General features: G+C 40.5%; 2 protein-coding genes across 8 annotated transcripts in view; one reads left to right on the top strand and one right to left on the bottom strand.

Moving 5' to 3' along the window:
* Nucleotides 1–16: 16 nt before the first annotated feature.
* Nucleotides 17–15,783, bottom strand: CCNK (cyclin K). Of its 6 annotated transcripts, none has more exons than XM_042047634.1 (12): nt 15,692–15,781; nt 14,950–15,054; nt 13,651–13,917; nt 12,592–12,673; nt 11,869–12,000; nt 10,971–11,076; nt 10,768–10,825; nt 8,781–8,950; nt 7,580–7,863; nt 4,581–4,614; nt 3,440–3,514; nt 17–1,341 (listed from the first exon to the last, which is right to left on the bottom strand). In XM_042047634.1, exons 3-12 carry the CDS (start codon nt 13,845–13,847, stop codon nt 719–721), a joined length of 1,761 nt encoding a protein of 586 aa, XP_041903568.1. In that variant the 5' UTR covers nt 13,848–13,917; nt 14,950–15,054; nt 15,692–15,781; the 3' UTR covers nt 17–718. The 6 variants fall into 6 exon arrangements, with proteins under 6 accessions (XP_041903568.1, XP_041903569.1, XP_041903566.1 ...); XM_042047635.1 differs by lacking the exon at nt 15,692–15,781 and adding an exon at nt 15,475–15,579; XM_042047632.1 differs by lacking the exon at nt 14,950–15,054 and having other exon boundaries at nt 15,692–15,783.
* A 403-nt stretch (nt 15,784–16,186) lies between these two features.
* SETD3 (SET domain containing 3, actin histidine methyltransferase) overlaps nt 16,187–22,627 on the top strand; it is a 62,145-nt gene continuing 55,704 nt past the window's right edge. Inside the window, exon 1 of one of the 2 annotated variants that reach the window (XM_042047629.1) lies at nt 16,187–16,286. The gene's annotated coding sequence lies outside the window, so the exon portion shown is untranslated. The remainder of the gene's footprint in view (nt 16,287–22,627) is intronic. The other variant, XM_042047630.1, reaches the window with a different exon arrangement.

Here is a 22,627-nt window from a genome sequence, read left to right as displayed (position 1 = left end):
AAACCTGGAAATCCACTAAATTCAGAATCAATTTTATTTGGGTAGAGTGAACAAAGTAGTCCCATTTATAACTATGATGTACACCACAGTAGGCTGTTACATTCAGACTTTCACACTTAGAAAATATATATATTATGTACAGGAATTTGCAAATAGGTGTAAACATACAATATTTTAAGATACCAGTACATTCCAAACCAAAACTATCAGCAAGGCAAACACCTCAAAATTATTCCAGTCAGCTAGCATTCAGAATCTCTCTTAAATAAAGCAGCTTTTATGCTTGACATCGTGTTGTTTTACTTACTATTAAAAATGAAGTTTCTTATTATAGATCAAATATCATAGTATCTGGCTATTTTGATACTCAAAAATAGGCACTGATTTCTAGAAGGAAATTTTCTTCTTACTGATATAATTGAGCCAATATGGCTGGTTTTGCTAGTACAAAGTAATCCAGTGCTGGAATAAGTCAAGACAATTTAAACTTAAGTCAAATGTATAAAGTTAGAATAGATACTGCAAAGCTGATTAAAATCTAGAAGCCTATATAACTCACCATAAACCATACTGCAAACAGATCAGCTAAATTTTCATTTAATCTCATTTCTTCATCTAAATTATACAGATTGCCCTCCTCTTCATCTTTACAATGTAGGTTTTGGCTGTCTACTCCTGCCTAGTCAACAGAAAGGTATATCGTGCAAATTACCTCATGCTATCTCATCCATGTAGCACGTCCAAGTCCTGCTACAGGTGGCATACCAGGTGGTGGAATTGGAGGTGGTACAGGTGGCTGTCCACCTGGGGGAACAGTGGGAGGGGGATAACTAGCTGGTGGCATTCCCAGCCCTGGAGGTGGATGAGGTGGTACTGCATGAGTTGGAGGCAGTCTTGGAGGTGGGAAATTAGGGTTGTATGTAGGTGGAGGAGGATATCCAGGAGTAGGAGGTGGAATATTGGGTGGGGGGAAAGAAGCAGGGGGTGGAGGTGGAACTGGTGGTGGAGGGTTGGGAGGGTAGACATGAGGATGATATGGTAGATGAGCTGGTGGTCCATAGGCCGGTGGTAAAGCTCCGTATGTTGGTCCTTCTGTTTTCATCATCGACTGGAGACTTTGATAACCCTCCCCTGACATGTAAGAATTTGTAGTAGACATCCCTGTAATATAACTGGTGGGGGGTGGGGGCGGGGGACGGTGTGGCAGAGGTGGAGGTTGATGTACTGGGGCAGGATGAGCAGGGGGAGGAATCTGGACCTTTGGCATATCTACTGAGTCCACAGTAGTAGATTGCTCTGGCTCTCCCATTGAAACTGCCGTTGTCAAAGGAGGCTTGCGCTCTGGAAAAGAAAATTTTGTTTATTTTTTTGAAGGATAGTGGCAAGAACAGCTTCTGAATACTTCGTATTTTTCTTCCAGTTAAATTAGCAAAAGACAACTCAATTCTCTAAGTCTCTGAATGCCATATGGGATCCAGTCAGACCTCCTCAGGTCACTAAAAACTGACTAAGCTGCCTACCAAAGCTTCAAGGTCAGCTTTTCCCATTCTTAAAGTCATCTTTCCTATTACTATTTCTTTATAATTTAAATATTGTTGTACAATCAGCAGAATTAATAGACTGAATGGATGGAGTCAGAACTAGTGGATTTAAAGTCATGAGACTCATGATACCAAAAATCTTTAGATCAGTGCTTCCATCTTCTTTAGTCCAGGCCTCATTTCTACCTCTTTGGTAATCCAGAAGGTGGCCTGGGATTACTCTCTGCACTTTACCTGCCTCCCAGATTGGGAAATATTATTTGAGAACACAGGCCAAAGTCTCAAGTCTTTAACACTCAGTTCTAAACCTGTTTACCAAAGAAAGAAAAGAAGAAAACCGGAAGGTAAGGAAGAAGGGCATGAAATCTGATCAGCTTTGTCCCACTGATTAATTTCAGTGAACTCAGTACCTGACACTCTGGAGAAGTTCATAAAAAGGTCAGCATTTTACAGAATTATACCTAGCCACTTCTGGAAAGAACATGCTTTAAGCTGTCTTCTCTTTAAATAAGAATAGGTTTTTTTTCCCTCTTAATGCAGACATTATGAAGTAAGTAATACCACTATGATGACTAATCTAATAGCAACCTCTCTGTATGGTCAGAGAGATTATTAAAACAACCAACAAAAAAGAATCTTGACATTCATCTTGCCTGTATATATAAGCATCTAAAACACTGTTAAGAAAGAAAAGCTCCTAAGTTAAGTAAGAGAAAGCTCATACAGGGCAGTCTTTTCTAGTGGCATACTACACTGCCACTGTTAAACAGAATTTGAGATAAATCCTCCTCCTGGGTCACTTGGTCAATATGCATGCTGTTTTCACCTGGTTTTTCCACAGAGCTGCTATTTATTTTGATAAGGTTGCAGTGCTTATACAATTGCATCCTTATATAAACAAACTCCAAGAGGAAAATTTCAGGTAACGGGAAATAAATCCATTACCTGCCTAAGCAGGATTTTAACAGTGAAACTGTGCCCTAGGAAAGCCACATAATTAAATCACACAAGGTGTGCATGCTGGCTGTGGTACCCATGATTTCAGTGACTTCTAGCTCCAAAATTGTAGCAGGCAGTAACTTCCTCATTTGTTCATTTTCAGAACCATTCTGGATGCAAGATGTGCATTCAAGATCTAACAACTGAAGGAATAATGAGCATGGTATTTAGAAAAACTTCGTTAATTAGATTTTAACAAATGAGAAAAACTGTCCTACTATATTTCAGGGCATTGCTTTTCTCTCTCCTAGTTCCCTGTTAGAAGCTGTCATCTTACAGTTACATTATGGACCATGGTCTGTGAAATATTTATGTCATATTTAAGGGTCACTGGAAGGACAGCTAATGCACCAAGGCGCTGGGAAGCACATTTTTACAACAGTACAGTGTATTTTGCAAACGTAAGGCATGTGTGCAGTATTAATGTTCTCTGGCAGAAAAAAAAGTCCTCTTTTGAGGTACAGCAATGAAAGTATCCCCCTTACTGTTTGGAAGTTGCACACCTGCAGAATTCCTGTACTACAGATACAACTTCTACAGGACAGCTGAAAGCTGCTCTAGTAATCTAATATGGCATTTACCACCCTTTTGAGATCATGAAGTCCCTTTTAGCCTGCTATTAACAATTAGTTTTAGTCTTTTAGACCTTTAACAGTTGCAACTTTGTTTTGCCTTTGTCCACCTAGTATAGTCTTGTTTCCATCCTAAGTTTTTACTTCTGTCTGGAAAGCCTGTGCTACTATGATGAAATTCCCTCTAGAGCTTATCAACCTTTTATTTTTACCTGCCAAGCTGATTAATCAAGGCAACAAACCCCTGCCCCCACACCATTACTACCGCCTGAATGAAAAGCAAGTAAGTTAACAAAAATAAATGTGTTTAAGAAAATAAAAGCTTACCTGGAGGTGGATGTGCAGGAGGTATTGGTGGATGTGAAGTTTCAATTTTAGGAATTTTAGATGGTGGCGGTGGTTCTAAAAAACATTTGTCAGTTTGTGATTGGTTATTGCTCTGCAATATTTTCCAAATTCCAACTCTGGTCTCATGCAAATGATTATCACATCACATTACACTATGCAAAAGTACCATGGAAATCCTATTTACTAGGTATGTTTAATAAAGAAAACTAAAATCAACACCTTTGTATAAATAAAGTGGCATCAAGTATCACATCCAAGTCTTCCAAAAGGACGTATGCCTACAAGTTCAAGTGATTTTGTAACTAGAGACAAACTGTCCCAATAACAGTATGTAAGTGAAGATGAGCAAGTATATGTTTTCTAGCCCAAAACTTGTAATTAGTTGAAACAGCTCTCAAAAGAAGCTGACCTATGCTCTGCTAGGGAAATGTGTGTCAGAAACCAAACAAAATAGCAGCTGGACAGGAGAGAGGAGGGAGAAGAGACAGCTCACTGGAATACATCTGCAGAGCTACAGGGGAAGAAGTGCCAGACTTCCTTAGGAAGTACATCCTAGCTATCCTGAACTACTTTGTTCCAAAACAGCAAAATGAAGAAAAACCCCCATACAAACAAAAGAACCAGATACGGTCACTGCAGTGAGCCTGCATTTCTTAAGATACACTATGTATTGACACAAAATAGCTTTTAGTGGAAGCCACGCCAACAACCAATTACAAACACTGCTGATTACAAATTACAAACACCAACATGCTTACTGTTAGTGCAGCTATTTAATGACATGGTACCTTCAGTCACTTCAAGGCCTCACAGCTGGCTGAGGAACTACTCCCAAATGATGCATGGAGTTATACACTGAGAGATGACTAGTTTAGCAAGACTTCTACTGAACAGACTCTATTAAGGGACTCTTTGGGCACAGTTATACTCAATTTTTTTCAAGTTTTGCAGTTAGGAACATTGTAAAAACAGTTATAGTGTATCTTTAAGGTGCATTATCACAATCAAAATAGTTTTAGAGCTGCCAAGCCTGTAAGCAAACAAAGTGCACGTCAGCAAATTACTTATTCTGGTTTAAGCAGTAAAATAGAAGCATCGTGAATAGAATATTAATATTTACCTGCTGCCTTTGTTTCTTCTTTTGGAGATACAGCCTGTTTGAAAAAAAGAAAAAGAAGATAAAAGTAAGACCACTGCAGTCAGTCTCTTCTCCCAGGTAGCGACAGGACAAGAAGAAATGGCCTCAACTTGTGCCAAGGGAGGTTTAGATTGGGTATCAGGTAAAATTTCTTCACGGAAAGAGTGGTCAGGCATTGGAACAGGCTGCCCGTGGAAGTGGTTCAATCACCATCCCTGCAGGTATTCAAAAGATGTGTAGATGTGGCAGCTGGGGACATGGTTTAGTGGTGGACTTGACTGTGCTGCATTAACGGTTGGAGATGATGATCTTAAAGCTCTTTTCCAACCTAAATACTTCTATAGTCTCTTAACAACAAATGCAAGACAAACACTGAACAAAGTCAAATCACACTGGGAAAGCCCAGCTTAACTGGCAGAATGAAAAGACTGGAAAAATAGCAGGTACTTTATATGCAGCATTTCCTGCTGTTCCCACTGTTGAGTATTACATCTCATTTAATGTATTTATCATCCACTGCTCATATGTCATGGTCCAGTACACTGCTCACTGAGCTGAAACAAGAGGCTTGGCCTCTGTTCCTGATTCTTCTTTGACCTGTCACTCAACCTTTGCCAAAATCCCTTCAGGCTCTTATGTTTTATTTACCAGGACAGGAGGGCAGTGAAAGTGTTGCACAGCATAAAACATTTCAGAAGCCTCCAGATGGAAAGCATTGTATAAAATCTAAATGTTATGCCAGAAAAAAAATGTATGCACACTGAACAAAGCCCACAAACCCTCACATCATCCTTCCAGTCACAAGTTTTTGGCTGGGTTTTTTCTTGTTTTGTCGGTTTTTGTTTTGTTGTAGTCCTTTTAAATAATCACAGATAAGGGAATAAGAAAAATCTTCCCAGATTACACAGTCCCACTGAGATGACTATTCGATGGTTTCTGAGAAAAGCAGAGAATTTAACTGAAATTTAAGTACAACTATATTTAAAATGAATGATGAAGGTCAGAGGGGTACAGTACATAGCTCCTCTGTCTTTTCAGTGAAAAGGTTTTAAGGGACTGTTTTATCTCCAGCGGCTTTACCTTCACAAAATGTTCCTCTGTTTCCTTCACTTTCCACAGCAAGAATGGACACACAGTTCAATCCAACTTGAACAATAACTTTTCCTTAATTCTGATGGATAGTCTCAAAAATTTTGCTGTGTAATTTCTGCCTGCTTGAGGCAACCTCATTCTTATATTCCTTTGACAGTCATTTCAATTTTCCAGACACCTTCCAACTGCTTTCCTGATTTTTAAGGACAATCTTTATCTTCCCATTTCAAACACACACACTCTTTCTTTGTGACTCACGGACTCATCTGCTGCCTTCATTTTACTTGGGTGGTCTTTTCTTGACTTTCTAGCACTACATTCCATGCCTGTAAAACTGCATCAATTCTCCCTGCACTTTCAAACAGAAGCAAATAACTACATGTTGGATCTTTTCCAAAAATCACTCATTTTGTGAAGTCAGTTGATTACTTCAGGTGACAAGCAATTCAGTTATTATGCACTTGTTAATATGGAACAATGTCCAAAAAACAACAACAAGGTACATCATTACAACAGAACAAGAAACTGGAGCAAAATAACTCATGACAGAAAAAACAGACATCAATTAAAACTGCATTTATGCTAAAGAAAAAAAAGAATCAAGCAGTAACAATTCTCTAATAATGGCAGCTGCTAAAATAGAGACGAACATTTATTTGGTCATTCTACTGCACTGTAGTTTGCCCTAGCCAGAACACCCACGGGTCATAATAAATAATAATAAATAATCAACATTATTTATTGGCACACTGATGGGTATTTAATACTTTCAGCTGAATCAACACAATGGAACTGTTCCTTTACTGCTGTTCCTGTGAGCAATGAAATTGTTCCCCCTAACAATTTCTAGTTTAATCCAACTGAAAATACTATTTACATCTAATGATTCACCAGTATATTTTTAGTGAAATCAACTGAAAATTCAAGTGCTCTTCACAACTAGAGATGCAGAGGATGTGCAGATGCTTTAGACATCTGGTATGGGTCTGTAAGTCATGGGCCAATGCCTAAGCTGCTTGAAAGCATCTTGGCTCAGTAGAAGGTAATGGAGTTATAAGAGTTCATGTAAATTGAAAATCTGGCCTCCAGGAACAAAGTGTATTTCTGTTCTGCACAAACCAAAGGAGAAGTCATGCAAAGCCCTATTTATAGAAGCAGGAAAGATCTTAAGTAAGGTTTATGGTACATCTAACTCCAGAACATTTTAGAAGCACCAAGTAAATCTTTCAAACACCACACATCTTGTTCTCCCAGACTGCTTTTTAGAAAAGGAACAATTTCAGATCACCACATTTACTTTTCTCAATTTCATGCTGCTTGTGCTGTATTCCTACAAAACTCCTTTGAGTCACCCTTTGCTTTTTATTTGTTGTGGCTGCCTACAGTATATCTGTACTATTTATTTTCTTGATTATTAGGTGATGGACCTCAAACTAATTTCAAGAAAAGGTAAGTTTCACTGATGGCTTGGCCAGAGGTGACCATTCACGATCAACAGATACCAGTCAGGCAAAAGCATCATTTTTTTCCACAAGGTACTTCATTAATATATGGGATGGGGCAAAATCAGTAGTAAAGTAGATCCTTCACGTGAAGGAGCAAGCATTCATAACATATTTATTGACAGCACAGAACCACGAATACTGAGAGCATGAACAGCTCATGTTGACTTAAAAGCCTCTCCATGGCTTTTGGCTCAAGTGGAGTAAGAATGTCATATGCCAGAACTGTAAAGGCTCTTCTGCATCAACAAAGTTGCCACATAACCAAATCTACTACATAAAATTAATTACAAGGCTCATTCTTAAAGCAAACACAAGTCTGCTGCACATTGTGGCCTTTAAATCAGATCAGCCTGAAAATAAATTGCAAGTTAAAGTTCAACTTACTGCTGGTCTTTTAATCTGTCTAGGAGGACTTGACTGGGGAGAGGGCTTTTTAGATTGCTGTGCTTGTGTTTGCTGCTGCTGCTGCTGTTGTTGTGCTGACGGTTGCGACTCTTTTTGCTGCTGTGTCTGGGATTGCTCTGAACTCTGGGATTGCTGTGACTGCTGTACCGTAGGTGCCTGGGGTGTAGACTGAAGAGATGGTGGCTGCTGCAACTGATGAGGAGTATGATGAGGCATTTGCTGTTTTCCCTGTGAGTATAGATCCAGGATCTGGTGACAGATATCTTAATGACAAAGAAAGGAAAATCCAAAGTATTATAACCATACAATGTACAAGTGTATATTTAACACACTTATCTGATTTTTACTGGACATCAACTTTGGAAAAATTCATTGCAAATATCACTCACCATTATAGTGACCTAAATAACTCTTTAAAAACAGACTAATTTTCAACTTATGCTTGCACTTCTGAGTTTCTTCTGCCTATGCTGAGCAATATGTACATGCATATGCACAACTTTCAGAAGAAGAGCACAGTGTCTTGGTAATAACACACTGTATGTCATTACTGTGTGCCTGGAGAGCCAGGTAACCACGATCACAGAACAGTAAAACAGCAAGAAAGCAAGTAGAAGACGATTATATGTTAAAACATAAATGTTGAGTTAAGCCAGTCAAAGAAGTTTTAGGAACTAAGTAAAAGACTAGTACTAAATTCTTCTTCCAACACATTAGGAGCTAAAGGTCCCCTGTAATCTGTCCATCATTCATGGTACATCACAAAAACCCCTCTATCCTAGCATAATTTGGTCAAAAAGATCAATTATTAATGGGAAAACTACTAGAAATTGGGCTCCATTAGTTCCTGCGTTTGTAGAACCACTTATTTAAAATGAGGAGTAGGGTAATCATTAAAAAAATAGAAAACACACCATGACAATTCAGGCTAATTAGATGTGTTATAAACTAAACAAATTGTAAAGCAAACATTGAACAAAAGACTAATCATGATGATTAAATATGCCTCTAAGATAAGCCAGTTCAATTTAACACCTGATTAAGGGATAGCACATACGACCTGAGTTACGTATTTGACACAAGATTATTTTGACTAAAACCTAGATAGAAAGCTATATGCATTTACTTATAACCTAGGCCACACAATTAAAAGAAATTTTGTGGTAAACCGTTTTCATACCTTCCAAAACATCAACAGGAACATCTTGAACAAACTGCTCCCACCATCGTCTGTACATTGGTTTTGATGTCCATTCCTGTATTTCAAACTTACACAAACGGCCTGCTAAGTACATAACTGCAACAGCTATGATCTCAGGCTCCCACTGCAGGGACAGTGTAGTGCAGAGACTGCAATAGGAAATAAACCAAAACAAAACACAACCCTGGGGATTACCTGATTGTCCAAGAGCACTTTAATGTACAGCAGCTGTAATTAACAGGGCATAAAATCCCACCACACTTCTAACTTTTCCAGCAATTTTAATTAAGAGCCTTGTTAAACAAAAGAATTTACAAAACTAAACTACTTCTGGACTACCACTGTCATGAAATAAGGTCCCAAATCAGATTTTAGAGCTTCCCAATGTTTGTCAATAAAATGTAAACAAATACTAAAAAAACCCCCGAAAGCCCCACAGAGCAGCCAACATGAACTCGTAAAGCAACTTGTCAAGCACAAGACAAGTTTTAGATCAAGATATAAAAGGTTATCCCTTGAACAGCCTTTGTTAAAGCTGATGCTAAAATAATTGATATTATAGGTATTATTGACATTAGCTTTCTGTCATACTTAAAGTTACTGTTTCCTGATACCAATTTTAAATTATGAAATATTTTTCTCTGTTTTCTCCACAGATTCTGTAACAATAATCTGCTTACAGAATGTTAGATCCAGCCAGCCAGCTGAATTTCCGTGAATTCACTGTAGCTGTATAAGAACAGAATGCCCTATTCTAAAGGCCTGTAGTGCAAAGTACAGAATTATTCTGCCAGGATCCTAAAAAAAAAAAGTAAATTTCTAATATGGTGCTTATTAAGGAAGCACAATACAGCCTCTTCAGAACAGAGATAACTATTACGCATGATTTAAAACAAACTCTCCAACTTCATACAAGTGTTTTCCTGAAGCGCATTTTAAGGGTTAGGTTTTTTAAAATACTAAATGCTATCTAATTTCAAGTACAATAGTGTCCAAACTTTGATGGATAAATTACAGTAGTTTAACAAACTTAATAGCAATGGTCATGCCATAATTTTGTTCTACCTGCAAGACTGACAGCAGCTGAAGTAAACATCTCTTGAGATCCACATTAATTTTGCTCAAATTAATTTGGAGAGTTTAGGGGGTATCTACAGAATCTGAACCCACACAGGACTAATTCAAATCAGGCATGTGATTAAAAATGCACCTCCTTTTTTATGATGTTCTACTGCTGTAGGCATGACTGAAAGCAATGTATTCACAACTTCTGGACAGTCAAGCCACTTACACATTTTCTTAAGGGTTTGCTATGGAAATAGAAAGTAATATTTAAGTCCTCAGTGAATTAAGGTGCCCAGCTCTGTAGAATCCTCCTGAAGAAGGCTAAAGTGTGTCAAGTTGATTTGATTGAGATTTTCAATACCACATGAGAAATCCTCCTACACACGCCTGTTAATTGATGTGATTCTTACAAGTTCATTACTCAAGAAGTTGTAAATCTAGTGCTAAAAACTGTATTCCTCAGTAAATTTAATAGCTACTTCACTATTACCAAAATATCACATTAAAAATACATTGATGAATGCGATGAAATTAAGAAATGACTTTTTTTTTCAGAATGAGCCACATATCACAGATTTGGCAAGAAGCCAGCTTGTATCCTGGAGATCTAGAATTTGGTTTGGTCCTTTCAAACAGTAACTTTCTTTTTAGTGCAGCACTATCAGTACCACAACATTGGAGAGGTCTTACTGATCTACTTCCATACCCATTCCAGATTCCATGCTCAATGGAACTATCATGGTAATGATGGACAGAAAAACTGAGGAACACAACCAAGAAAACATGTAACAAGCAGGGGAAAAAAAAAAATCAAAAATTTGCCAAAGAAATATCCAACCCCAGAACAAAGTAAGCAACAGTAACTATTTCACTTTCAAAATGTTTCCTAGGTGTATCTTACCTGTCATTGACAAATGTCCATGCCATTTGAACCAGTTTTTGAATTTTATTTTTGTCTCCTGAAAAACAATCAGAAAAAAAACCAAAAAGACATAAAATTAGGAGGGACAAACAGTTGGAAATAGAATATTCCTGCACTGATAATATATATTAACTTCTGGAAATCAATAACAGGCATTACTTGCTCACTCTGCAATATTTTACCTTTGAGTTGTTTGGCATACTTGAGAAGAAATTGGTATGGATGTTCCACTTGCAAATCAAACTTTATTGTTTGTAGTAAGATTCTTTCAAGTACCATCACTTCTTCCTATAGAGAGTTATAAAGCAACCACAGTATTATTCCTTCTTTCACTCAAAAATATTTTATGCTAGTATAGAGCATGACTACATAGCACTTCCAGGCAGCCATGTTTGTCTCCAAGGGGAACAGAAATCTCTCCAACTTGTAACACTGTTTTAAACTCAGTTACCTTTTCTTCATATTTATTTTGCTGAGGACAGGGGATGTGGCATTTAAAATCCCTTTTTGTCCACAGAGGAATGAACTGAACCAGACACTGCATGAAAATGCCAGATATACAAAATCACAACAAAAATACAAGTTCTACCATGTTTCTCTCAGAAGTTTCAGGTCCTTCTGCTATTTAAAATAAGGAAATTTTAAGAGAAGCTACTTTTGCTAAGCCAATACTGTAAACAAGAAACTTCTCAATACTTTTGATACTTAGTTCTCTTATTTAAGATTTACTATTACTTACTTCCTAAAATCCCATTCAGATGATTTATGTCTTGGTAACATTTCTTGCTCTGGCTGAAATTACTAAAATTTACTTTAATTTGCAAAATAATATCAGAATTTACACAAGATAAAATGCAAACTTTTTATAAAAACAATTGCTCCGGTAAGCTCCCAAAGCTACTTGTATTAGGAAGAATTACTTTCATAGCTACCTATCACATTACCTGAAAGAGCCATAGATGCATGCTGAACATCTAATTTAATTTAGAGCAACTGAAAATCAGTCAATGCTCTATTGAATGTATGTCACTTTACTACAGTACAACAGGATGAAATCAATTTCAGCATGAATATTTTTACCTTTGGGTCATCTCCAAATTGCCCAAACTGTACATCATTTAGCAAGCTACGAGCTGTTTTAATTATATCTTTACATTTCTTAGGTGTTTCTTCAACCTTTCCTGCTAGGAAGAGACAGCAGGCTCCTGTCACCTAAAAAAAACAAAGTACTTTCAAAAAATGGTCTGCATGTAGATATGCAATACAGTGTAGCATTATAAAAACACTGTCAGTTTCCATTAACAGTTCTGTAGAAGTCTCCCAGGAAAAACTTAATGAACATATTAATTTCTAATTTTAATACAGCGTTAAACTTTTATTTTCTCAGAGGAAAAATCCAGATTTTGGAGGACTGTCCATTTTATACAACTTTGTGTCAAGGCCAGAAACCCAAAGCACAATTTGTCCTGGTTCAATGTTGTCTGTCAAGCAGTTTTAAGACTGTATTACACTTCTTTTTTCCTTTTAGCTAATACAGAAGTGCCAGCACTACAGCTGCTACTCTTTCTAAAAAACAGTATCAGCAAGATAGAACTGCAATGTCAATATATTTCCAAGCATAAACATAAATGTGTAAACACGCAAGAATAATGAATTTTAAGCTGTAATAATTAAAAGACAAAAGGCTAATTTTCCATCTTTCCGTAGTGAACAACAGTAGTACCCAAGTGACTAATCACCATTCTAAATAGTCCATGCCCAGTGCAATCATTAAATTAAGTCATCAATATTCTAAATACTTACATATCTTGGGAACTGTTTGAAGGAATGAAACATATAAAACCGATGGAAATAAATTATTCCGGTTGCTAGAGTGTCATAATGTCTGTGGTGCAGATTAAGGACTTTCAAGCAGCATATAAAACACATTTAAAACCAAACATGCACTACGGATTCTGCTTTATCAAGTACCTCAAGTCATTGGCTGTTCAGTGACCAGTTAAAAAACACTGCAAGTAAAGCAGGAGCTTCAGAAAAAAAAAGCCACAAAAGCCCTTAAAGCTGTGTAAATACTATGATCAGGCCCAGATGCAGATGATACCTAAAGCATTTGTTGTAAGTGTGCAAAGTCCTGATCGTATTTACAGAAAGATGCACGTAAGGTCATCCCTGTGTTGCACCATACCTGCTTCAGAGAAGGTCAAAATCAACAGTAGGGACACGAAGGAACAGAACAATTATCACTTCACATTCAAGTGCTGGTGTGGAGGAAAGGTACTATTCACACCTACAAATGCAAATAAAATCTGAACATGCTCCCTACTCTTCACTTTAAGAAAAGTAAAAATTTTGTCTTCACCATGCTTTATTAAAAAAAGACCTAAGGAGATTAAAGGAAGCACAGGAATATAGGAAACAGAAAATTTAAGTGGCTGTCTATGGAAGAATGGGACAGTTGTAAATCCCAAACCAATGAAACAAAAAAACAGCCACCAAAGACCAAGACTGGGGAGGGCAGAGGTTGAAAGCCTCAAAGGCACAATCTAGAAAACTGAGGGAAAAATTCAAAATTTGGGAAGTCATATAGCGAAACACTGAGTTTCATAACTCACAGGAGTTACTCTTAATTGGAAAGTTTGTATCATCTTAGCTCCCTATCACCGAATTGGAACCTTGTTAATCCAATGAATGGATAGAACTGTGTAAAAACACATTACATCCAAAGGCATGTAAACACAAAGTAGTTTTGATTAATGACTAAGAAACATTTGAACAGCTGAGCACGTGACATTTCTTGTACATTTTATTTTGAAAACTACTATTCATAAAGACATTTCAAACCAACAGGAGTTTAAAGGATACAGCCCTAAACGTGTTCCCACATCGAATATGAATCTGGCCCCTTCCCTGCGGTATCGTGCCTCTGTAGCTGGATCAAGCCCTTCAAGCTGTGACGGTGTATGTGCCAAATCTTTCTTATCCCAGTACCAGCATGGCTTTGTATGGTCCAGGTTTGCCAAGTTTACAGAAGGGCTGGAATTTTCTTTATTCTCCTTCATTTATTAAAACAGAATTGTCCTTGCTTTTTAAATTTTCAAAAACGAAGTCTTCAGAGAGTCACTTCAGGACCTTGAAGAAAAGGCAAAAGGAATTTAAAAATAGAGAACTGCCCCCCTCTAGTTCCTGCTCAAAGAGGAGTAAAGAGGAATAGTGTTTAGCCTGGCCTGTTGGAAAGAACTTTTTCCTATGCTCAGAGACAAGTAATAAAGAATTTTCCTTTATCCTCCCCATATATTGCAAATACAATCAAAGAAAAAGCCACCTGTTATCCTTGCTATTACCTGTTTAGTAATAAAACTTCAAGAATACAACTCCAACAATATCTGCTCTTTCTTAGTAGAACAACTTCCATCTACTTTGTCCACAAAAGTAGGAAAAAACAATTCAGAGATGGCTGCAGAAAGATTTGAAAAATTAGGGGGATTAGCTGACTATTGGTAACTAGGAAAGCCATTGGTGAGATGAGCCTAAATGGCCACTTAAATACCTGCCTGCTCTTCGGATACCCGAGCAGCAACCACTTGGCAGAAGCTTTGTAAAGTGATCTGTATTTGTACTACTTAAAGAAAAAATGTAACAAAAGCAGTGTTCTTTCACATACCAAGATTAAGTCAACCGATGTGAGCTTGTAAAGTAAGGTAGCATCTAAAATCATACCCAAAACAAGGCAATTGAATACACTCCAAGAATCTCCTACTTGCCTGTGTTTACCAGCACTTTCTGTACATCGATGCAAATCACAAAGCTCTGCAGGCACCTTTCTGGTGTTTGAATCACGACAGATGCTCAGCCATGCCTCAACTTAAAGAATGAAGACTCACTGCCTTTATTTTTCAGGCACAAAACTACCCTTACTGTAATTCAACTAACTACAGATACCATGCACAGATTACTGCAGTCACCTGCAGAGGTTTGCATAACAAACAGTGATTGATATGATGCAATATATTCGCTCTAAGCAAGCCAGTCACAGCAAGACCCAAAACTTAAAACACTTAAATTTGGCTATTACTTTTCGAGACGTTTCTCTTCCGAAAACGGAAGGAAGATCACGTGAACGGCCAGGAAAACAGCCAGAAAAACAGTCAGCACCTCGCTCACCTTCAAAAAGCTTCTCTTTTTCAGAATAAAGGAAACTGTCTTTGCCTCACGGTGGTTTTGGAATCACCTTCAGAACTCGTGGTATCGGTCAGACAGATCTAAACTCTGTCACAAAAAAAAGTAAACGGCTACTAAAAACTATTTCCAGAATCAAAAAAAGCGCGCCAAGCCACGACCACACATTCCCTTCGTATTTACTAGAAACGTGCTATTTTTTATAACTGTTATGATTCTCCTTCCTTACAAGCTATTTTGATTCCTAACTTCTAAGTAGCTTAAAAACTAATTAACACTAAAAGCGCCTGAAGCGACGAGATCTGCTTCTATAAAGGAGCGAAAGCATTTCCGAACACGGAACCAGGAACGAAAATCATCACCCGCAAATATCCTAAATGAACCATCTCAAACGTCCCAATCCAGACCGCAACGCCCGGAAATAATAACGAAAGTTTTCCCTGCCTTTTTACGCACCCAGTAATCCGGAGGAGAGTTCCAGAGCTCGATCCCGGCTTTTTTACACCTTACCTGAGACGAACCCGTCGACCGCGACCGCAGCTCCGCCCCTGCAGCCCCAACCCGGCCGGGGATGCTCAACTCCTCTCAGACCCGCCCGCCTGCCCGCCGTAGACGGGGCTGCCGGTGCCCGGGGAGGCGCTCGCTCCCGGCCTCCCCGCTCCCTTCCCCCCTTCCCCAGACGGCGGCTGTCGCCGGCGGGGGGCCCGGGCGGGCTCCGCGCACTCACAGGGCTCGCGGGGAGCGGGAGCCGCACCGGAGCGCGGGGCCTCTCAGCGACAGCGCGGCCTCCGTGCCCTGTGCGCCGCCATCTTGGGAGCCAGGCCAGGCCGCGCGCTGCGTCATCACGTCGGAAAGGCGCAGCGCGCGAGGACGGAGGCTCCCGCCAATGAGAAGCGGCGCTCCCCCGCCCCCAGCCCAGTCCCCGCTCCGTCAGAGGCTGCCGAGCCCAGGCAGGCGGGCGACGCGCAGCCGTGCCCTGGGAGCGGACCAATCGAAACGCCGAGAGAGAAGATTGCAAGCCTCGGACGCCAATAGAAGCCTGAAGGGGCCAGCAGGGGCTGAATGACAGCCAACGGGAGCGCTGCCGTGCCCTGCTCCGAGGCCGGCCGCGAAGGCGAGCGGGTGGTCATTGGGGATTGGCCGCCACGCGCGCGGGAGGGGCGGGGCCTTCCGGCGGGCGGCAGCTCGGCCAATGGCGGCGGGGGGCGCAGAGAGGGCGGGGCTGGGCGGAGCCGCCGCCTCCCCACCGCGGGCAGTGGCGTCCGGCGCGGGCTCGGGTGCGCCGCTCCCTCGGGCGAGGCAGGAGCGGCCGCTGGCGGGAGGTAAGGCGGGGCCTGCCCGGGCCCCCTCCCCTGCCTCAGCCCCCTCGCCCCGGCGCGGCACGGGCCCTTCCCCTCAACCCTCCGGGCGGCGTCGCCTTGCCGCGCTCCGCTGCCTTCTGCCCCGCGGGAGGCGCCGCTCTTTCCGGACACCCCCTCCCGCCACCCCGGGGTGCGCTCCGCGGGTCTGGCCTTCTTCTGCGTGGCCGGTCCGGGCCTCCTTCCCCCGGGAGCTTCAGCCTGTGTTCCGGCTCGCCCTGGCCTTCCCCGCTGCCCGGCCGGAGGGGCCGGCGCGTCCCCCGGGTCCGCCGTGGGCGGGCCGGGTTCGTTCCAGCCCGGCCTGCGCGGGTTTCAAGTGAGCCAGGCGGCGGCATTGGCGTTTTCTCTTGCCTCATTCCTCCTCGAGAGGTTGATAGAAACGATAGTAAAGAAGATGGCTTAAAACTATTTTCCCCATGATGTAATTTTTTTTTTTTTTTAAATATGTGACACGGTTTGAATACGCCCTACTGCTACTTCAGCTTCCCGGAGAGCCTCCCATGCCTCCAGCTCTCGGGGTCTGGCTTAGGGGCGTCTTTGCGGGTGTGTGGCTCCTCAGAGTCCTCCTCTGGCTGTCGAGAAGAGTGCTCTGGTTTCTTTCCTTTCTTACCCCGTCTGCAGCCTGCTTTAGTAAAGGGGTGAAACCTTTGGAGAAAGAAAGGGGGAGGGGTTAAAATTAGAATAAATCGTAAACTGGTTATCGACAGGGGTGTTACTCCTGAAACAGCCTCGGTGTTTTAGCCTTCCCCTATTGCTACAGCAGCTGCCTGTCCCATGATCCTTTCCTCTTCTTCCTTACCCAGCAACACTTGATTAGAGTTGCTTAAGCTGAGGCTGTGCTTTGCCTTTAGTTCTTAGCAAATTCCTAAATTTTGAATTTGGCATAGAGTTTCTTACCCTACATTTATCTATCAGGACAAGCTCGGTTCTTCCTTTTGGAAGTTGTCCCTCACGGCTCAAAGATGTTCTTGCCGTAAGCTTGGCATCTGCTCTTCTGGATGGACTTGTCCTTGGAACCTAAGCTTGCTCCTGAGATCAGGCTGAAAGTAGATTGTCTTTGTTCCTTCTAAGAGTATGTAATGTAAGCACCTGTCTATTCAAGTGACAGCTTTGTTCTCTGAAAATTGCTACAACGTTAGTTTAATGTCTCTCAGGTGTTTTCTGCTTTCAGTTGTTGTAAGCTCATAACTGTCATGTGAAACAAGTATTTTGTAGGTGAGTAAACAACTGTGGCATTCTGTATGTCCACTATCAGGTTCCTGGTATAAAATAGTAAGCCAGTGTACAAGTTGTTGGAGGGAAAGGCATGATGGGCTCAAAGGTGGGGGTGGCTTCCTGATATTTTTGCTCAATTAAGTAACTTAATATGGTAGAGACTCAAGTATTCTGACTTGTGCCTTAATAAAGTTTTCAAGTTATGTTTAGCAGGGATTGAAGTGTATATTGCAGTATGGTTGAAAACACATTCTTGGCATTGTGTGCCGAGAAATAGATTTAGGGTGTTGGGAGAAGAAATGCCACAAACCCCAAAATTGTTTGTAATCTGCATATCACTGTTTCCAGAGATGGCCTGATCTGTTGCTGAAATCAGATGTGCCTTGAAATAGAATTCTGGTTTCAGTGTGGTACAGAAATTAAAAATAAACCATGTTATGGCTCTCTGCATGGAAAAGTGTATATCTTGATGATGTTTTCATTTTAATAAATCTATCTAGACATGTCTACTGTATCTATGTAATACTTCATCATAGTGGTGCTGATTCTATAGTTAATCTGATAAATTGGGTTGTTCTCAGCAAGTGAGTATTTCAGTGGTTTCTCTTTGAAAATAAAATAGATGCTTTAAGGGTATTGGAAGTCTTGAGGGATCTGTATCTTTTCTACTAGGCTGTCATAGTGCTTGGTGCATGAGACCTCATGATGCCTGTGGCGTAAGCTTTTGGAAGCCTGGGTGGTTCTGTTACATCTGCCCATGCTGATGGCTGAAGGCAGGGTGGCTTGCTTTTATTCTCAATTAGGAGCTGTATTTTATAAAGTGAGGTTAATATTTTCTAAGTTAAGAGCATTATTTAGGAACATGCAGGTAAAGAGAGTACCTAAAGGTTTTTAATTAATTCTGCTCTAAAGGAATTAGGAAAAAAGAGTTTGTGGGAGTCTTCAGGAGGAGCAAAATTCAAGCAAAGAAATAAATTTACAAAAGTGGGTTGGCAAATTGGTAGAGTTTTTCAGCTTATTTTCTTCAAAGTGTAAGTATTTTTTCTGATCAAATAGCTGTCTGAGGATCTGATTCAAGAGAGAGGCAAGGGAGTTAAGAGCTTGTTTCCTGTGGATAGTTAGTAAATTATCTTCCCTAGAAAGATCAGTAAGGTGTTGATAGTAAGAAGCACTCCATCTGCTTAAGAAAGCTTTAATGGGAGGTGAAGGGGTATAAGGACAAACCCATAGTAAATAATGTAATAGTTCTGAATTAGCAAGCTGATAAAAGTGAATTAAGAAACACATAGGGGTTTTTTGAGCTGTTCTCTTGGATATGGACCTTTTTTTTTTGCCCTTCAGCATTTTGTGCTACCTTCAAATTAATTAATAATTTCTTACCAGAAGTTTATATTTAATTCATGAGGCAGTCTTGTGCCTAATATCTAGCTAGGTTCAACTGGGTGTGGGGGGAGATAATGTCAAAATGACAGTACTTACTTTTTTTAGTATATTAGTACTATGTGAAGCATCTGAAATCAGAATACTGGCAAGACAGTTTTCTTTGATTCTAATTCTAAGAATAAATGTCTTTTGGAATTTGATTCCTAACAATTAGCTAAATTTGTTATAGTTGTTGTTTATTGTAGGTGTATCAAACAAATATTTAGCTAATTTTAGTAGCTTCTTTTGATATTATTTTGTAGATTGGCTTCTTCCCAGTATCACAGTAGTATTTATATACTGTCATTCTTTCCTTAACCTTACACTAAAATGGGATTAGCAAAGTTTTTTCTTTGCAGGGTAGATGTATGCAGTGCATACAGCAGTGGTTCAGTCTTTCTCTTTTCCAGATGCTTTAGGCTTGTGCTCATGTTGGCAAACCTGTGGTGGTACAGCTTTTTTAGTAAAGTGGATTATTTGATTCTGACCATCCTTTGTCAGATAATTTTATAGAGACACTTCAGCTTCCTAGGTTTGGTTTTAGATGTCTAATAATGTTTTTAACCTAGACTATTACGTAAAATATGAGAAAGGGCCTCTCAAAGTGAAAAGTACAGCAGGAGTTCTTCATTGCTCCATAAAAATGCCCCATTAGCGTTGTCTGGCCTTAGTCTTGTGTATTTGGAGCTAGACTTTGTAGAGACTTGTGTTTGTACAAATTAAGAGGCGAGTTCATGCCCAAGTGTGTTTTAACATTGCATTTTTGGTCTTGCCCTTCCTCTGCTTTAACCTTCTTTGCTCCCTTTTTCTGTTTTTAGCTGCTCTGCCCTACATTGCCTCTTGCTTGCATCTCTTCTAACAAATTACTATTCCAATTGCTCCATCTATCCATGTCCTTCCTTTACTACTTCCCATATTGTTCAGGTAGTCAGCTAATCCTTCTTTCTTTGAAATAAGGAAGAATTAGAGCTGTATTCTTTCATTTCAGTTCTGGGTTCTGTAGCCAGGCCAGAGCAGCAGACCTGTCACTGCAGGGAGGATTCCGCCTGTATGTCTAGCCTGGGCTGAATCATGCACAGATGTGAATGACTCCGCTTGAGATCAGTTTTGTCTCCAGTACTGGTGTTTACAGGCTCTGAAGTTGGCCAGATGTAGATAATACATAAAGCAGAAATGCAGGGAAAGACATGTTTCTGAGAATGTAGCTGCTAATATCCTATTAGGAATTAAAATACAATATAACTTGTAACTTGAGAGATCTTTTTACTCTTCAGAAGGATTTTCTGAGCCCAGTGTTAGAGTCTGTTATAAACTGGGGAATGACAGATTAGTATCCACTTCCTGGCTTATTTTATTCTTGGGTATATTCCCAATATCTCTGAAGGAGTTGGCTGCCCTGTCCTGGAAGTGCCTACAGCAGTGTTTGAACATGCTGTTTTCAACTAGTGTTTTAATGTAGGCCAAAATTGTTTTTGTAATTAAAGATGGACTGTAAACTCTGTCAGTTCTATTTAGTTGCTTTTTGATTGTTTCTGTTAAGAGTGTGATAACCTGCACTGAAAGGAGGGGAGTCCATCTCTGGGGCTCTTATGTTAGCTGTCTGATTGTAGCCTTTTGCATGCAGATCAGTTTGCAGGTTGTGCTTTTTATATGTTTGTATATATTTTAGAATATGATAAATAGTGATGAAATTCTCTCAATAAAACTGTCTCTTATGTTGCAAATGCTGCCTGTGTTTCTCAGTTAATATTGCTTTGTCTTTAATGCTTTATAGTACTAGTGCCTAAAGTTTTCAAGTAGTGTTTCAGCAGAGTAGGAAGAGAATGTGATGTGTGGATTTCTCCTTCCATGGAACCTATGTTACTGGTCCAGAGCTTCACGTATGCTGGGTCTTGCCTAGTATGCCCATTCTCATGCTAAGTTAAGGGAATATGAGTTACTTTGTGGGAAGGGGTTGGTGCCAACCAAGCATGAGGTGCAGGCTGTTTCCTGCCCTTGACAGGTCCTGTGGGGGTTGTCTTTGTGGCCTCTCTTAGAGGTGCTTGGTTATCTTCATTTGATGACTGTTTGTAGATGTAGCCACATAATAACTTCAAGAACTGAGAGAAGGAGATTTTGCATTTAAGAACTTTTTTGTTGAAATATTTCTGACAAATACTTCTGAAAGACCTCTTTTTACAGGTTTGCCTCTAGGTAATTCAAATGAACAATGCCTTAGTGTCTGCAATTATATAATTTGTGGAACTGTATGTCTACTTTGTCCCACTGCTCAAGTCATCAGTGAGGATGATAATCAGTGTTAGTCCCAGTACTAATCCTTGGGGTATGCTGGTGTGACCAGCCTCCAGCTGAACTTTGTGCACCACATCCTCTTGAATCCAGCAGTGCAGCCAGTTTTCAGTCCACCTCACTGTCCACTAATTTAGTTGGTAGTTCATTAGCTTGTCTGAGTATGTGATGGTAGATGTTGTTAAAAGCCTTACTGATGTAGAGATGAACAGCATCCCCTGCTCTCCCATCAAGGTTACTTGCTTCCACGGCTTCCCTCCACTCAGTGCTGGTGAGGCCACATCTGGAGTGTAGTGTCCAGTTCCGAGCTGCCCAGTGTGAGAGGTGGAGTTACTGAAGAGAGGCCAGTGGAGAGCCGCTAAGCTGATTAAGGGACTTTCCTCATATGAAGAAAGGCTGGGAGAGCTGAGACTGTTTGGCCTAGAGAAAAGAAGGCTCAACAGGATCTTCTCAGTGTGTACAAATACCTGAAGGGGAGGGTGCAAAGAAGGCAGAGCCAGGTTTTTTCGGGGGTACACAGTGACAAGAAGTAACAGGCACAAATTGCAGCAGCAGATGTTCTCTCTGAGCATCAGGAAATACTTTTTTACTGTGAAAGTGACTGAGCACTGTTTGGAGACTGAGTCTCCATTCTTTGAAATATTTAAAAGCTGTCTGGACATGGTTCTGGGTGGCTGGCTCTAGGTGACACTGCCTGAGCAGGGGGGTTGAACAAGTCAGTCTCCAATGGTCCCTTTCAGTGTGAGATTTTTTTTTAAAGTTTGTTTAAATGTTTGTATTCCTGATCCTATTTCACTAAAGGTAAGCCTTCCTTACATCAGATCTCAGGGCCTGGGATTCCTGAAGTCAAGTCTTGTCATTGAAGAAGACATGCAGTAGCAGTCTTCTTTTCTGTGTCCTTTGTCACCCGGTTCCCTGTCTCCATTCAGCATCAGGCTCACACCTTGCCTTGTCTTCTCTTCCTTTAGCTCCCAATGCACGCGTAGAAGCCATTCTTACTGTCCTTCTTTTACTTTGTCCCTTGCCGGATTCAACTCAAGTGGGCTTTAGCTTTCCTGTCCCCACCCTTGCATGCTCAAACAGTGCTTTGATTTCTCCTGAGTAACCTGGCCGTGCTTCCACCTCTTCTGTTTGTTTGAGTTTTGTCAGGAGTGTCTTTTCCATTCATGCAGACTTCTGGCCACCTTCGCTCAGGAACATCTTGTCTGCTGATGCAGACCTGCCACCTTCACTTAACATTCTGCAAAAAGGGATGGAGCATTCCTGAGCTTGGAAGAAGTTATCATTGGAAGTCTTACCTCTTAAGATCTTAAAAATGATGGAGTAGTAGCGGAATGGCTTTATTTCCATCCTTCAGTTTTCAATTGTGTAGTCTTAGA

Source organism: Corvus kubaryi, unplaced genomic scaffold (genome assembly GCF_017639235.1).
Source record: "Corvus kubaryi isolate FWS band 111438036 unplaced genomic scaffold, C.kubaryi_AGA036_p1.0 66, whole genome shotgun sequence".
Taxonomy (NCBI): Eukaryota; Metazoa; Chordata; class Aves; order Passeriformes; family Corvidae; genus Corvus; species Corvus kubaryi.
Note: the sequence above shows the minus strand (reverse complement) of the source record. Positions and strands in the feature narration are given on the sequence as shown.